This window comes from Quercus lobata, chromosome 8 (assembly GCF_001633185.2).
Source record: "Quercus lobata isolate SW786 chromosome 8, ValleyOak3.0 Primary Assembly, whole genome shotgun sequence".
Classification (NCBI taxonomy): Eukaryota; Viridiplantae; Streptophyta; class Magnoliopsida; order Fagales; family Fagaceae; genus Quercus; species Quercus lobata.
In genome coordinates, this window is record NC_044911.1 from 7,876,297 (window position 1) to 7,891,340 (window position 15,044).

At 33.3% G+C, this 15,044-nt stretch overlaps 2 protein-coding genes across 7 annotated transcripts; both read left to right on the forward strand.

Annotated features, from left to right (window-relative positions):
- The first annotated feature begins 566 nt into the window (after positions 1-566).
- On the forward strand, positions 567-5,504 carry LOC115955664 (prohibitin-3, mitochondrial-like). 5 transcript variants are annotated; one of them, XR_004084167.1, is made up of 5 exons: positions 567-1,505; positions 2,083-2,824; positions 2,932-3,603; positions 3,749-3,802; positions 5,160-5,463. XR_004084167.1 is itself a non-coding variant. In XM_031073891.1 (3 exons), the coding sequence occupies exon 1, from the start codon at positions 660-662 to the stop codon at positions 1,494-1,496; it is 837 nt and encodes a 278-aa protein (XP_030929751.1). In that variant the 5' UTR covers positions 567-659; the 3' UTR covers positions 1,497-1,505; positions 2,083-2,114; positions 5,160-5,504. The 5 variants fall into 5 exon arrangements, 2 of the variants coding, with proteins under 2 accessions (XP_030929751.1, XP_030929752.1); XR_004084168.1 differs by having other exon boundaries at positions 2,932-2,975; XR_004084166.1 differs by having other exon boundaries at positions 2,083-3,603.
- A 3,777-nt stretch (positions 5,505-9,281) lies between these two features.
- On the forward strand, positions 9,282-14,565 carry LOC115957930 (syntaxin-51-like). 2 transcript variants are annotated; one of them, XM_031076276.1, is made up of 6 exons: positions 9,282-9,488; positions 11,396-11,617; positions 12,938-13,143; positions 13,245-13,345; positions 13,482-13,526; positions 14,151-14,565. In XM_031076276.1, the coding sequence occupies exons 2-6, from the start codon at positions 11,400-11,402 to the stop codon at positions 14,280-14,282; spliced, it is 702 nt and encodes a 233-aa protein (XP_030932136.1). In that variant the 5' UTR covers positions 9,282-9,488; positions 11,396-11,399; the 3' UTR covers positions 14,283-14,565. The 2 variants fall into 2 exon arrangements, with proteins under 2 accessions (XP_030932136.1, XP_030932135.1); XM_031076275.1 differs by having other exon boundaries at positions 9,486-9,567.
- The last annotated feature ends 479 nt before the right edge of the window (positions 14,566-15,044 follow it).

Consider the following 15,044-nt stretch of genomic DNA (forward strand, 5'->3'; position numbering starts at 1 on the left):
CAATTTAGTATTTGTAGCTATATTTTGGATGAAAATTGATGATGCGTCTAATGGCCAAAATAAAAAAATTAGCTTTTATTGATGTGAGAATAAATTAAAATTTTATTTTAGCCATTTGCTATATCACCAATTTGAAAGGTTAGAGACTAAATTAAAATATGATGAAAAGAATAAGGACAAAATATGTAGTTTACCCAATATTTTAAATGAGGCTTTCAAAAAACCTCATACTATCCCTTAAAAAAAAAAATGATAAAATACTATTTTAGTTTTTAAATTTTATCAACAATTTGTTTTTTGTCCCTAAACTTTCAAAATGATTGTTTCATTCTTAAATTTGTAAATAATTTTTTTAATAGTTTAAAAATGAAAATATGGATGATAAAAGAACTTTTGGCAATAGTTTAAAAATAAAAAATAAACTTTTGGTAAAATTTAAGGATATAAAATAAAATATTTTTATAATGTTAAGGATGAAGAACGAACTTTTTAATAGATTAGGAATAGAAAACAAATATTTAGTAAAATATGGGGAGGAAAATAGAAATTGAAAATTTGAAAAGGAAAAAAAACTAACTAAAACCTCAGAAAACCCTGACGCAGAAAACAAGCCGCACTTGAACGGTGCTACCACAGCCCTCAGTTCCACCGTATCAATCATGGGTAGCCAAGGCGCTGTTTCCTTATTGAACAACGTCGCACGCGCCGCCTTGGGTCTCGGCGTAGCCACCACGGCTCTCAACTCATCTCTCTACACCGTCGACGGCGGCCAGCGCGCAGTCATCTTCGACCGCATCCGTGGAATTCTCGACGAAACCGTCGGCGAAGGCACCCATTTCCTCATCCCATGGCTCCAAAAGCCTTTCATCTTCGACATCCGCACGAAGCCCCACACTTTCTCCTCCGTCTCCGGCACCAAGGACCTCCAGATGGTCAACCTAACCCTCCGCGTTCTCTCGCGCCCCGAGGTCACGCGCCTCCCTCAGATCGTCCAAACCCTAGGTCTCGAGTACGACGAGAAGGTCCTCCCTTCGATCGGCAACGAGGTCTTGAAGGCCGTCGTGGCTCAGTTCAACGCCGATCAGCTCCTCACCGAGCGCCCGCAGGTCTCGGCGCTCGTGCAGAGCGGGCTCACCGAGCGCGCCAGGAACTTCAACATCGTGCTCGATGACGTGGCGATCACGCACCTGTCGTACGGCTCGGAGTTCTCGCGCGCCGTGGAGCAGAAGCAGGTGGCGCAGCAGGAGGCGGAGAGGTCGAAGTTTGTGGTGGCGAAGGCGGAGCAGGAGAGGCGCGCCGCCATCATTAGGGCCGAGGGAGAGAGCGAGTCGGCGAAGATGATATCGGAGGCTACTGAGAAGGCTGGAACGGGACTCATTGAGCTCAGGAAGATTGAGGCCATGAGGGAGAATGCCGCCACGCTTGCTAAGTCCCCGAATGTCTCTTACTTGCCCAGTGGCCAGAAGCTTCTCATGGCTCTCAATGCCAACCGTTAAAGAGCTAAGGTATATTCATTCTTATCATTATCATGTTTGTTTTCATTACTTTATAAATTGCTAATGTGATATTAACTTATAAGAACAAGAAATTTATGTACTGTGATACTTTGTAAGTATTAAAAATTGTTTAGCAATTTCTCTATGACAACGTTGAATTGCAACAATGCTATGCAAAATAGTATTGCTATTGATGATAATTGTTTCAAATCCTAATAATTACATGTCACGAGCAATTTTTGAAAAATTATAACATGAAACAGCTGTTACGACACTAGTATGATACGGGCATGACTCAGATATGACGTGGGTATAGCACCCTTAATGAAATGTCTGTGCTTCCTAGAGCAAATGCTTGCGTGCTACTTTCTGCTTCACATGTTAAAATTGTGGATTAAATTAGCAAATGATTCAATGTTTTTCATTACATGTCATGAAAAAATATTGTGAATTGGATTCATCTTTAGGAGGCAGTATGCTAAAAACCACAAACTGTCAGTGTGACAGATTAAATATTTTCATAAAACATCCACTGATTACATTTGTAATTGTAAAATTATCATTTCTGGTCATTTTATGTTTGCAGGGTCTCATGGCATGGCATAAAAGCATGATGAGGTCATGGATTTGGACAAATTGCTGGTTTATCACTCTGAAGTCAATTTTTTTATGTATCTAAGATCATATCGTCTGAACTTTCTTAAGATCCAGTCATTAAGAATTTAGGAAACTGTTTTGGATTTTTTGTTGAAAGTTGCATTGGTTTTTTCCCTGTCCTGGAAGCATGGCCATGTTTATAACTTAGGTGATAAAATTGCGTTTCTGATATGTTGATCTATGCTGAATGCATTTTCCTTTCCCCTAATTGCTTAGGAATAGTTAAAGTTTGTTTTATTTTATGGCCACCATTAATTCCTTTAGAGGAAAAGTTCCTTACGATTTATTGATTGAGGAACCTAGCTATGTGATGAATTCAACCATGTATGCATTTGGTAATGTATATGGCTGTTTATGCAGCATCTGTGGTGGTTATCTTCATATAGCTAGTAAGTGGAGAATAGCATTTGTTTAGCTAGTACAAATGTGCATTTACAGATTATTTAATTTATTTTACTGGTGTATATAGTGTTGAAATTATATTTCCATTGTAGTCTGCTATTGGATAGGGTTGCAAGCCTGCAAATTAGCTCAAGTTTGGGTTGATCTAAAATACAATGGCTTGATGTCCATTTGAGCTCTGAAATCCAGGTCCGTTCAACCTCAGCTAGATGTGAGCTTTATCAAGCTCACCTAAGACTGGACAAACCCAAACCCCAATGAACAAAACTGTAAGCTCATGTTTTTTTGTTCCATTTTCATAGCATAGCAAGAAGGATGCTGATGTGCTTGCACCTTTTTCTTTGAATGAAAGCTGATGAAAAAAATTATTTTTCAGACAACGGTGTTAATGTGGCCTCGCAAGTCAAAACAGAAAAGTAGGTTATTATGTAAAGCACTGCACTCAACATTCTATTTGTAGTTCATTTTGTTGGAGCACAAGCTAACGAGCAAGAGTAAGTTTATAAGTACCAAGTCCCACCAAGTCATCCCAACCCTCTGTTTGGGGAGAAAGTATCTTATAAGCCACTCTCTCCAGGTCAGCTTCTTTCTTGTTGAGACTACCCAATAAAGAAGATACCTGCACCAACTGGAAATTACAATGATACCCTCAAAATTTTCAATAGGCTATTCACTCCCCCTTTTTTCTCAGTTTCAACTTTTAAGAACACTCTCTTCCTTCACTCTCTTCCAGCGGATGGTGAGCCACCTGGTTTTGTGATTGATCAGCAGTGGAGACAACTGCTCCACCCCAATGGAAACTGCAAAATTTTAAAATTAAAAAAAAAAAAAGAAAAAAGAAAAAAGAAAAAAAAGGAGCCCGGAGTAGAGGGTTTCGCCATCCACCAGCATCTCACTAACAGTGTTTCAACCACCCACGTTACCTATGTTTCAAAAGCCTACCCGAAATAAACTCAATGCCCATTGCATATACTGACCTGTTAGAAAAAAGCTTGAATCTTAAACAAACAGCATTCATACCAGAAGAATCTACCTTTCCTTTCTTTTGGTAAGGAAATTTTGATGTCAGATTTATGATTTTTTTTTTTTTTCCTTTCCTTGATTTTCTTTTTTAAAGTTCATCCCTTTATTTCATTTATAGCACTAAAACCATCCTGTTCTTTCATTGATTTTTTCCCCTTCATTGATTTCAGTATCAGATTTATGTTTCTAAAGCTTTAGATAACCTCCCAAAAGATGTTTGGCAGGTAACGCCAAATCTGCTTGCATCTACACATATTTAAGTACATTACAAATTCATTTTTGAAATTTGATGTTATGTATGTTTATGATTAACATTTGTCCTTCAGCCCTCTAGTTTGATCAAACTCTTTGATTAGTTGATGGTGGTCAAAAAATAAAAAGTTATACTTTTCTTACGGATGCTTGGGCCAGTGAATGCCAGCGCCTGGCAGTGGTGGGTGTTTGGTGTTATTGGGGTCATAGAATTATTTTTTGTGTCATGAATTTTAAGAGGAAGAAAGAAAAAGGTGTTGTCTTGCTTACAAATTTATTCATATTTCACACTCTGACTACAAAGAAAATGCAATTAGAATTAAAATAGCTTTTGTTGGTTTTTTTCACAACCAATACTGCTTACTATTGAATGGTTATTTTTGGAATGGTAACTTTTGTAGAATTTTAGTGGATGACTTAAAAACTGAATGGTAACTTTTGCATTGAGTGGTTGGTTTCAGTGTCTTAATGCTTGACATCCTTGGGTTTGTGGTTGGGAGAGAGCTTTTCTTAATAGTTTAAGAAATGTAGGTTAAGGAGTTATTAACTATCATGATGTCTCTGGCTGAGCTGTGACTTATACGGAATTATTGCTATTATACTGCCTCTATTAGAGCTGCTCTCCATTTACTGTTCAACAAAACCAATTTCCAACTAAGAGCCTTTCTCTTTTGTTGTAGACATGATGTTTAGTTTGGTGGGTTAGATTGGTAGATTGTTCTTCATACTTATAATAGAATCATTTTGTGAATTCAGCTTACTATGTTTGCACCACCATTGGTCATGCCTCAAGCATAGACATATAAATCATTGGTAAGCTTACTTAATGGCATATAATTCAGATTAAAGGTAAAGCAATTTCATCTTGCTAAATTATGTTGCTTGTTTATGGTATCATGATATGTGCCTTTGCTTGCTCAAGGTTCCTTGATTCTAGGGTGTAAATAATTTTATAGCATGCTTCTGTTTGTGAGTTAATCTTTGAACTATAAATCATTATAAAATATGGCAGATACAAATAATCCCCATGTTGGTGTCATTGTTAAGATGACCAAATGATTCTCAGGGGGGGATCTTGTTCCTTTAATCTTTCTGAACTCAATAGATTGGATTTTCTTAGGGTCATTATTGTGTTTATGATACTTTTCACTTTCTTTTTTTTTTTTTTTTTTGGCGGGAGAGGGGGGGGTGGGGTACTGGTGCCTTTCTGATGTGGTATTCTTTCTTAAGTTCTCTTTTGTTACAATAGATCTTAATTTTTTGCGTTAATGGGCATGAGAATGTAATATACTAATATATTTAACCATTGACATGCTATTTGAATTTCAGTTGTAGGCCTTATGGTCGGTAGTACTGATTCCGTGGGCTTGAAGAAGAGGATGAAAGTGCTGATTAATGGGCATGCTGTTGATTCTGTGGTGGCTTCACAAGTATCCAATCTTCAACCTCACAAACCCAAGCTTTTGACATGAGGAAAACTACTTTGCTTCAAAGGATCACAATCTTCTCTCCCGGCTAAAATTTTGGTTTTTGAACAAATGTAATTGTCAAAAGCAAAGTATGTATGATAAAATATTTTAGTACAAGTGTTGGAACTGCCTTTTGAGTAAAAGTAAATCTTTGCCTATTGTTATTTGTTAATTAGTTATGTATATTTCAATTGAATTCTTGTTATTATGAGAGAGCACATAAAAAATTCATATACTTATAAACTTATACACCCTTGCATCATTGATATGGAACACTTCTTTATAAGTTTCTGATTACACATATATACATGAGTGTCTCTCTTTCTTTCGTCACACCACCCTTAATTAACTTTTCTTTAGAAAGTTAAAAAGTATGATTTTCACAAGTTAGGTAAGTTGGTAGCAGCCACTTTCCTCTCTTTTGTAGGTTTGATGAGTTTCACATAACTTTAAGACGCACAGAGTAGTCTTCGTCATTTGTGTAGAAGTGAATAGCGAATTAAACACAATCCCAAACTAATCAATTATTATTAGCTAGGATTATGTTAGGACGGTGTTAATGTGTTTAGTACAAATCTATCTGCAATTTCAAATTTAATTATTCATTAAGTTGTGACAGTATTCATGGTGTAAATATAAGGTGTTATAAGAAGTCTTTATAGAATTGAAATCCTATATTTAATATAATAACTGCAAATTATAAGTACTAGTATAAAACCCGTGTATATGTACAGTATAATTAAAAAAATGATAATTACACATATATGGATTCAAATTATACTCTCTTTCTTTTTCTTTTTTCTTTTTTATATTTTAATTTCTTTTGGATATACACTTAAATTTATTCTTTCTTTTTCTCTTTTTTTGTTTATTGAGTTTTTAATGATTTATTTATATTAGACCTTTCGTCTTCTGTACCTCATTAACTCACCTGGAACAAAAATTAAAAAAAAAAATTAAGTAGAACATGTGTCCCAAAATTAGACAACAATTGGAATCTAACTTAAAACTTAATTGGATTTTTTCTTAGTTTTACCTATATAAAAGGGCAAAACTTATATACAATAACTTAGATGCTGTTCCTTATGTTCTTTTCTTAAAATTCAGCCATATGGCTACTTAACTAAAAAAATATATTTCCATCCCATGAGAAAAAATCCATATGGCAGAATTTTAAAAGGGAAACTTAAGGAAAAACGTCTAAGTATTGTACCTAAGTCTTACTCTATATAAAATATAGGATTTGCATTTATCTTATAGTAACCTTTGGCTCAATTTTTTATAAATAACCTTTGGCTCATTTAAATTTTACTATTGCTAGTAAATAGTCAACAATTAAACCATTGTTAATTGTAATACACACATGACAATTAGGTAGGCTATCCACTTGGTACAATCACAGCTTTAAGACCCATTTATTTTATATATACTAGTATTGTTCTCGAGCGATACATGGCCTCATGAAGATTCATATGAAAGCTAAATTTATTAAAAAATAATTAAAACATAATTATTAAATAAATAGTAATAATAAATTATAAAATAAGTAAATAATTTTAATAAAAAAATTGTTTTAAATTCTAGTTGTTTAGAGTTTGGGCTTTATCAGTGTTTATCTATATAAATATATATATATATATATATATATATATATATATATATTTAGATAATAGACTATTAATTAGAGTAGAAGTTAAAAGGTTGTTTTTTTTAGAAAGAAAAATGGGTTGTTGTTTGGGATTTAAGTTTAGAATTTTTTATAATGGACTTTTAGTTTGAATATAATTTAAACTTGGTGAAATATTTAAGTTTAGAATTTTTTGATAATAGATTTTTAGTTTGAATAGAATTTAAATTTGTTGAAATTTAAATGTATAAAATTAATTTACTAATTAGTTGTTCTTAAAATATTGATGATAGAATTTTAGTTGGAGTAGAAGTTAAACGTGGGTTTTGTTTTAGAAAGAAAATGTGGGTTGTTATTTGAGATTTAAGTTTAGAATTTTTTTATAATAGATTTTTAGTTTGAATATGACGATGCACAAGAAATCAGTAGGCAGAATGTTTCGGACGTCAATGACCTTTTAGTCACTTGAAAGGCCTGAAAAGAAAACACACGATCAAAAGTGACCGGTCTGGACCGGCCAAGAACCCTCCAATGCTTAAGTTAGTTTCTCTCTCAAATTTTGGAGTTCCAACTTTTTGGGAAATGTTTCACACTTACCTTTTCTTGTCATAGATGAGTGTTTATATAGTATGCTCTTGGAGTAGTTATTTGACATGTAACTTCCCCTACATTTGAGGAAATCAGAGGGTTCAAGGATAACTTCCACAACCGCTATGGGAGTTATCATATATTCATCTTCTATAATTGTTAATGGCAGTTAAGTATTTAGAAGGAAGATGTAGTGATCAAGTGGGGCCTTATTTATGTCTTTAGAATAATAACACATGGATTAATTTTCTAGTTCGCGTAGATAAACTTGCCTTGAAATTTTTCTAAGTGTTGGGGATCGTCTTGGTACAATCCTTATAGACGACCATAGGCCCACGAACGACCCACAAGCCTATGGATGACTGTTTCGTTAGGCATGGCCACTCTTGTGTTCTTGGCCTAGACGGCTCTTATGGACGAGCTTGGAGTTAATCAACTTTTAGTTCACTATCAGAATATGATTTAAATTTTTTGAAATTTAAATGATAAAATTTATCTAAATTAAACCGTCGTTAAATATTATTCCTTAATTTGAAGAAATATATCCTAACAAATAATATAAAATTAATTTACTAATTAGTGAGAGTTGCTACTTGGTGCAACCATGGTTTCTAAGTCCAACTAAAATATTTTAGTTTATAAATTTTTTATAATAGACTTTTAGTTTGAATAGAATTCAAATTTGTTGAAATTTAAATGTATAAAGTTAATTTACTAATTAGTTGTTCTTAAAATATTAATAATAAACTTTTAATTGGAGAATAAATCAAAACGTGAGGTTTTCTTTTTTTGAGAAAGAAAGTGTGGATTGTTGTTTTGAATTTAAGTTTAGAATTTTTTATAATAGACTTTTAGTTTGAAATTTTGAATAAAATTGAAATGATAATTTTCTACCTAAATTAATCATTTGTTAAATATTATCCCTTAATTTGAGGAAATATATCCTAACAAATAATATAAATTTAATTTACTAATTAGTGAAAGTAACTACTTGGTACAACCACGGTTTATAAGTCAATTTATTATTATTATTATTATTATTATTATTATTTATTAATTATACTTGTGTGATGCACGTCTCAATTACAAATTAAATGTAAATATATCAAAACTATATTAAAAATTAGTGAGTGACTTGAATATTTAATAGAGTTTTAACTAAAGTTACTTAAATATTCTCTTCTAAAAAAGAATAACCATCTTAATAATTGAAGAAAGCATAAACAAGCAAATAGAAAATAGTCCATTAACGCAACCACGGTTTTTAAAACACAACTTTTATTATATAAATATAATATATGATTTGGTACGAAATTTATAGTTTGTATTTGTGTTAAAGATTTAGATACATTTCAACATAGCGTTTTATTGAACAATGATTGCACAGTAAATACTTTGATTTGTGTGATTATAAATATTAGATTTTGTATCATTAATGCAATATTATCCATGTTATTATCGGATTTTTATATTAATTTATTAATATATTATTTTCAAATTTACTTATTAGTACAAGCGAAGATAAGATATGACTATTATTATGCAAAACAAAATATCATAATCGAACCTTACCTTCTTAAGACTGTATCGTATATTTACATGTAACCTCTCCTTCACAATACGTGGATAATGTGCAATGTGAATAATCAATTAATCATAACATAGTTAAGTGAATTGGTTTAAAACTTTTTTTTTTTTTTGGTGTTAAAAAAGAAAAGAAAAGAGAGAGAGAGAGAGAGTAAAATAGAGAGAAAAGAATAATAATAATTTACAATTCCAACTTTCATTTCATTCATTGTCGTGTGTTTTTGACCGGAGCCGGACATATTTATTTTAGTTTTATTAAAAATATTTACTTCCGGTTCTATCCTAGGTGGTGCTGCTGCCGTACGTCATTTCCAAATTCCTCCAATCCTACACGCTCCTTCACGTATACGACCTCGTTTCGATCACCATCAAATTCCCAAAACACAGGTGCTATTTTTTTTCTCTCAATTTTCCTCTCAAAATTTTCCAATATTCGATCCGAAACTCTCATTCCCATCATGATCATGTAATTTCCCATTTGACTTTTCTTTCTCTGTTAGCCTAAAAGCGTCGTCGTTTTCCTTTTGGGGTTTTGGATTTTTTGTTTAGGGTTTCGATCAAAGCTTGAATATTTGGTGTGATCGGTTTGATAATTTGATGCAACTTTTTGTGGGTTTTCGTTAAGATTGAATTTAGAAATTTGGGTTTTTTTTCGATCATTGAGGTGAAGCTTATTAGCTTTTGGGTTTATTTTTTTTTGGCTATTGGAGGGGATTTTTGTTGTATTGTTTCTATTTTTAGACATTGAGCTGGGATATTGTTGAAATAGAATGGTTTTTCATTATTTAATTAGAATTTAGGTAATTGGGTATGGTTTCTTTTGGTCTAAGCCTTGCTTCCCCTTGTCTTAACATGAATTTTAGCTTAATATATGTATATGTGGTTTTTCATAATTCGGTGAGAATTTAGATAATTGGGTATGGTTTCTTGTGATCTAAGCCTCGCTTCCCTTGTGCTAGATATAAATATATGTGCGTGGGTGTGTGCTTTTTCATAATTCAATGAGAATTTAGGTAATTGGGTATGGTTTCTTTTGATCTAAGCCCCGCCGCCCTAGTCTTAACTTGAGTTTTAGCTATATATTTATGTGTGTGTGTTTACATATATTGACTTAAGAGTGGGATGGTGCATAAGGGTTAGTGTAGAGGATCCTGTGTAATTCGTGTGTTGGCTAATAGGAGTTGGGAATTTTGGATTAGTCCAGTTGAGTTGAGTAATGGTTGGTAATGTCCTCATTTGGCAAACAAGTGGGCTGTTCTTGTATCATGTGACCATTTGTTTCGTTTTCTATAATTTTCTTGCATTTGCGCACTATTTAAGCTATTGCATGTTTGCTTTTGGGACTAAAAAGTGGGGTGGCTTAGCTGTTGTTAGCAAGATATATGTTGTTGGCTTATTTCTTGGTTGCCTAAGCTCTCGTGATCATCAGTGTGTGGACAGTGGGATTCATTAATATATTCATGAGTGGAGTGGCTAGTGTCCTTGATGTATGTATACTTATATAGTTTTCTTAGAGTATGATTGTTTAATCTCTGACTCTTATTTATGCTAAAACAACTGCCAGTAATGGTGTTATGAATTCATGTGTAATTGAATATCCGTCTTCTTGAAGTGTTCCGTGGTTCTAACTTCTAAGCCAGTTGCAGAAGGTGATCTTACTGCAACGAAGACAACTAATTAGTTGGAGTGTGGCTTTGTCGCATATTTATTGTTTTTCCCTTCCTGTTTTACTTGATCATTGTAATTTTGGTTCTTGATTTTTGCCTCCATAGTACATCCCCAATGTACTTGGGTTGGCTATTTTTGCTTGATAAAATTTTTTCGTTACCTAAAAAAAAAAAAAAAAAAAAAAACTAATTAGTTGGTGTGAGTTAAAAGATATTAGACACTGGTTAGATGTATATGGGATTGGATTTACTTATTATTAGCTTTAAATTGCTATGTGGGTAATGGTAGGTTGTAATTTTATTTGTAAAATACCAGACCTAGCCCTTCACAGATCTTAGGATGACCAGTTTCTATAAGATCTGTTAAGGGTATATTAACCAAACTGTATACATCTCACGTTTATTATGCTATTATCCTTCTACTTTTCTCAGTGCCTAAACTTATATTTTTTATTGTTATTAATTTCATCTTTTTAGTTGAGGTCTTAATGTCAGAAAGATTTTATTCTGTATGTGTGTGTGGTTGTCTTGGTGCCGAAGTTCTTTTACCATGTATCTATGTAGGACTATTGGTAAATTATCTGCGATTAAATTTTTTACTGATATATTCTCCCTTTTATCTTTCAGGTCAATGGCAGCTTCTGCAGACTCATGGGTGAAGGAATACAATGAAGCAGTAAAACTTGCCGATGATATCAATGGCATGATTTCTGAACGTAGTTCATTGCCTGCAACAGGACCAGATGCTCAGCGTCATGCATCTTCTATACGGAGGAAGATCACAATATTAGGGACTAGACTTGATAGCTTACAGTCCCTTTTGTCAAAGATTCCTGGAAAGCAGCCCATGTAAGTCTTCTTAACTGCACTAATGTTAATAAGAAGACTGTAATCACTGCGATATAGATTTAGGACTCGAGTGAATGTCTTAAAATGCTTTCCTTGTTCTTATGATCATAATGTTTCTGGACCCCAGTTTTCTGGTATGATAATGTTTTTATTGATTTGATACTGATAAAAAATGTTTTATTGTTTTGGCTATGCGGTCGTGAGGAAGGTGCCCATGTTAATAATTACTGTGTTTTGGTGATTCATCTGAACCTTTTGAGATGAGCAGTTTTTCATACTGTAGCATAACTTATATTGCTATAAATTTATTTCACTTTCACTGTCTTTCATCTTTGATGGATGTAATCTTTTAATTTTTAGCTCAAAATCTTTTACATTTATATTTGAATATGGGTTTGATCTAGTGCTCATCTCCTGTTTTTGGCTCTCAAAAAAACCTTTTGTATTTTTTGTATTGACATTCTTCCAAATCCCAGTGATTTTATAATCAAGATTCAGGGCCACAGCTCCAAAGTTTAGGCCATTTATTGGGGCAAAATGTAGTGAGATTTTATATATTGGCAGTGATATGAATCCGGTATGTAATCAAGTTATATTATTAGAGAATTTGTTAGTTTCACACATATACGCTATAAATTAGAGGGTTTTTTAGAATCCTCTTATAAAAGTGCAGAAAATGGGAGTCCTTCAGTATACAGGCAAGACTTATACCTTTGCACAAGAAGTAACAGAACTCAAATGTGATCGAAAAGGCTAACTGATTATCTGTTGTGCTGTACCATAGAAATCTCACTTCCTAAATTCTGGGCACTGGATTTTGTGAGGTTGAAAAGGTTCAAGACTTGACTACTAATTGTCATGCTCTACTGTATCAGTTAGATGCAGGTTGGATTGTAATCTAGAAATTGGAAGAGGTGGTTTGAAATGTCAGTAATCTCCTTTACCACATTTGGTAGTATTTTCTTTCTATTCATCACCTGTAGTGTCCATCCTGGCTGATTAAACTTTATGTTAAAACATATTTGATCCACAATGTATTATCCCAACAACTTTGAGGTTACTGATTTTAGCATATCAAAGTAAATTTTGTTTTTTGTTATGTTATGTTTTTTTTATTTATATTAATGTATTGTTGGTACACATCTTCATCACTGTTGGACTGAAAGTAGATGTTTCTTGGATTAAAGTTGGCAATATTTGCCTATCAAAAAAAATAAAGTTGGCAATATTTGCTTTATCACTTGATTGAGTTGGTATTTCAAAAAATCTTTCTAGTGGTTGTTATCTGAAGTGTATTGTACTGCTTCTTGTGAAACACAGAACGGAGAAAGAGATGAATCGTCGCAAGGACAATCTTGCAAATTTGAGATCAAAAGTTAACCAGATGGCTTCAACATTAAACATGTCAAATTTTGCTAACAGAGACAGCTTGATTGGCCCAGAAATAAAGCCAGCTGATGCTGTGAGCAGAACAGTTGGCTTGGACAACTCTGGCCTTGTCGGGCTTCAACGACAAGTTATGAAAGGTATTGCTATCACTTATTGAGAACAATGCTTTTCCTTGTTATAAATATACTTCTTATGCTTTTGGATTATGGATCTTTATGTGGTATGCTCTATGAATCAGAGCAAGATGAGGATCTTGAGAAGTTGGAGGTGACTGTAGTAAGTACAAAACATATTGCATTGGCAGTCAACGAAGAACTTGACCTTCACACTAGGCTGATTGTATGTGTTTTCCCCCACCATATTCGCTTAGTTGTCTTTTCTTTTTTAATCTTTGAATCTCAGTTAAAGTCTAGTATATAGTGATATTAACTATAGCCACCCTGAATTTTAAATTTTGTTGCTCTTCGTTATGCAGGATGACTTGGACCAACATGTGGATGTTACAGACTCCAGGTTACGGGTAATACACTCACTGCTACTTTTTAATTTGTTCTGAAAATTTTTGTTTAGCAAGTGATGTAATCGCAAAAATGTACAATGCAATAAAGTAACTCATTCAACTGTCCCTGTCAAAACCAAAGGTCATCCTATGTAGCATCACATAATAGTTAAATATCTGCTTGGTTCATAAATGAGAAGGGGAGGAGAGAAGAGAGAAGGAATAAAATCACTTTATAAAATTCCACTCTGGCTCACCTAGAAACTGTAGTTTATAGAAACTAAAGAGTGGAATAGAATGATAAATAACGTAAAAGAATTATTGATTGGATTCATAATCCAAAAAGTTACTTCCTCACCCCCGGCTCATTCTTTTTTCCTTTTGCTTATAATGTATTATACTAAGTAAACCTAATAGGTGCCAAGAGCCATGTAGCTCAACTGGTTGGCACCTCCTAGTTTTTCTAATGGAACCATCCAAGGTTCAAATCCCCCACCCCGAAAATTTGTACTCGATATATTTATATCCACAAACACACATGCACGTAGATATACATTGCAAAATTTCTACTCTGTCTATTTTATTCTTTAATTTGGTGGGATTATATTTATGTTTCTTTTGTGGTCTCTGCTATTGTCAAAACAGCGGGTGCAAAAGAATTTGGCTATTTTGAACAAGCGCACCAAAGGTGGCTGCTCTTGCATGTGCCTGCTTTTGTCAGTTATTGGGATCGTGGTTCTGGTTGCTGTCATATACTTATTGATCAAATATTTGTAATAACAACAATGGCAAACACTGCTTTCTTTTTGTATTATGTGGTTCTTGGTGTGAATTGGCTTTTGTTGCTCCTGTCATGGTTGTTAACAATATTTGGCTTCCGTGTTTTCCTTTGGTGATTTTTTGTTTGCGAAATGCAATTGGTGAGGTGTCAAGATGCTTTTGTAAATCGCATTTGTAATCGGCCTATTTGTATATTTATCTTTTCTTGCCTATTTTGCACAATGAGGAAAGAAAGAAGCATTTATCATGCTACTATATCCATTGGCGAAGTAAGTGTTGTCAATGAGCTTTTGAATGATCTCTCCTCTCTTAGTAAGACCAAGGTGGAGGCTGATGTTACAATGTCAGGAGTTAAGTTTCATTGGATTCGTGCTTAACTTATCAATAATAATAAAAAATGAAGAATTCTTGTTCTCTTACCAACTTTTATGAGTAACTTTGTCTAAAAATGTAGATTTCAATCGCGATAAAATTTTCCTTTGAATCAAGTTGCAGCAATCTCTGTTAAGTTTTAACCCATTACATAATGATTCATAAGACTATCTACAAGACCACATGGCTCATTAAATTATTTTTAAACAAGTAACATAGCTAATAATAGGTTATATAACTATAAATAGAGGTGTATTCTTGCATAAGTTTCCATGCAGTATGTTAAAAGAACTTTCTTCCAATTTAGTTTGTAAGAAATTATTCAAATAAAAGGGAGTTGATATCTATGGAATTTTAACTATGCTTTCCCCCACAACTTTTATGCCA

Excerpts from the sequence above, each read along its gene's own strand:
- LOC115955664 (XM_031073891.1), top strand. The coding sequence starts at position 660 with ATGGGTAGCCAAGGCGCTGTTTCCTTATTGAACAACGTCGCACGCGCC.
- LOC115957930 (XM_031076275.1), top strand. Across the intron at positions 13,144-13,244 it reads TCAACGACAAGTTATGAAAG|AGCAAGATGAGGATCTTGAG; the intron begins GTATTGCTATCA and ends TCTATGAATCAG. Across the intron at positions 13,346-13,481 it reads ACCTTCACACTAGGCTGATT|GATGACTTGGACCAACATGT; the intron begins GTATGTGTTTTC and ends TTCGTTATGCAG.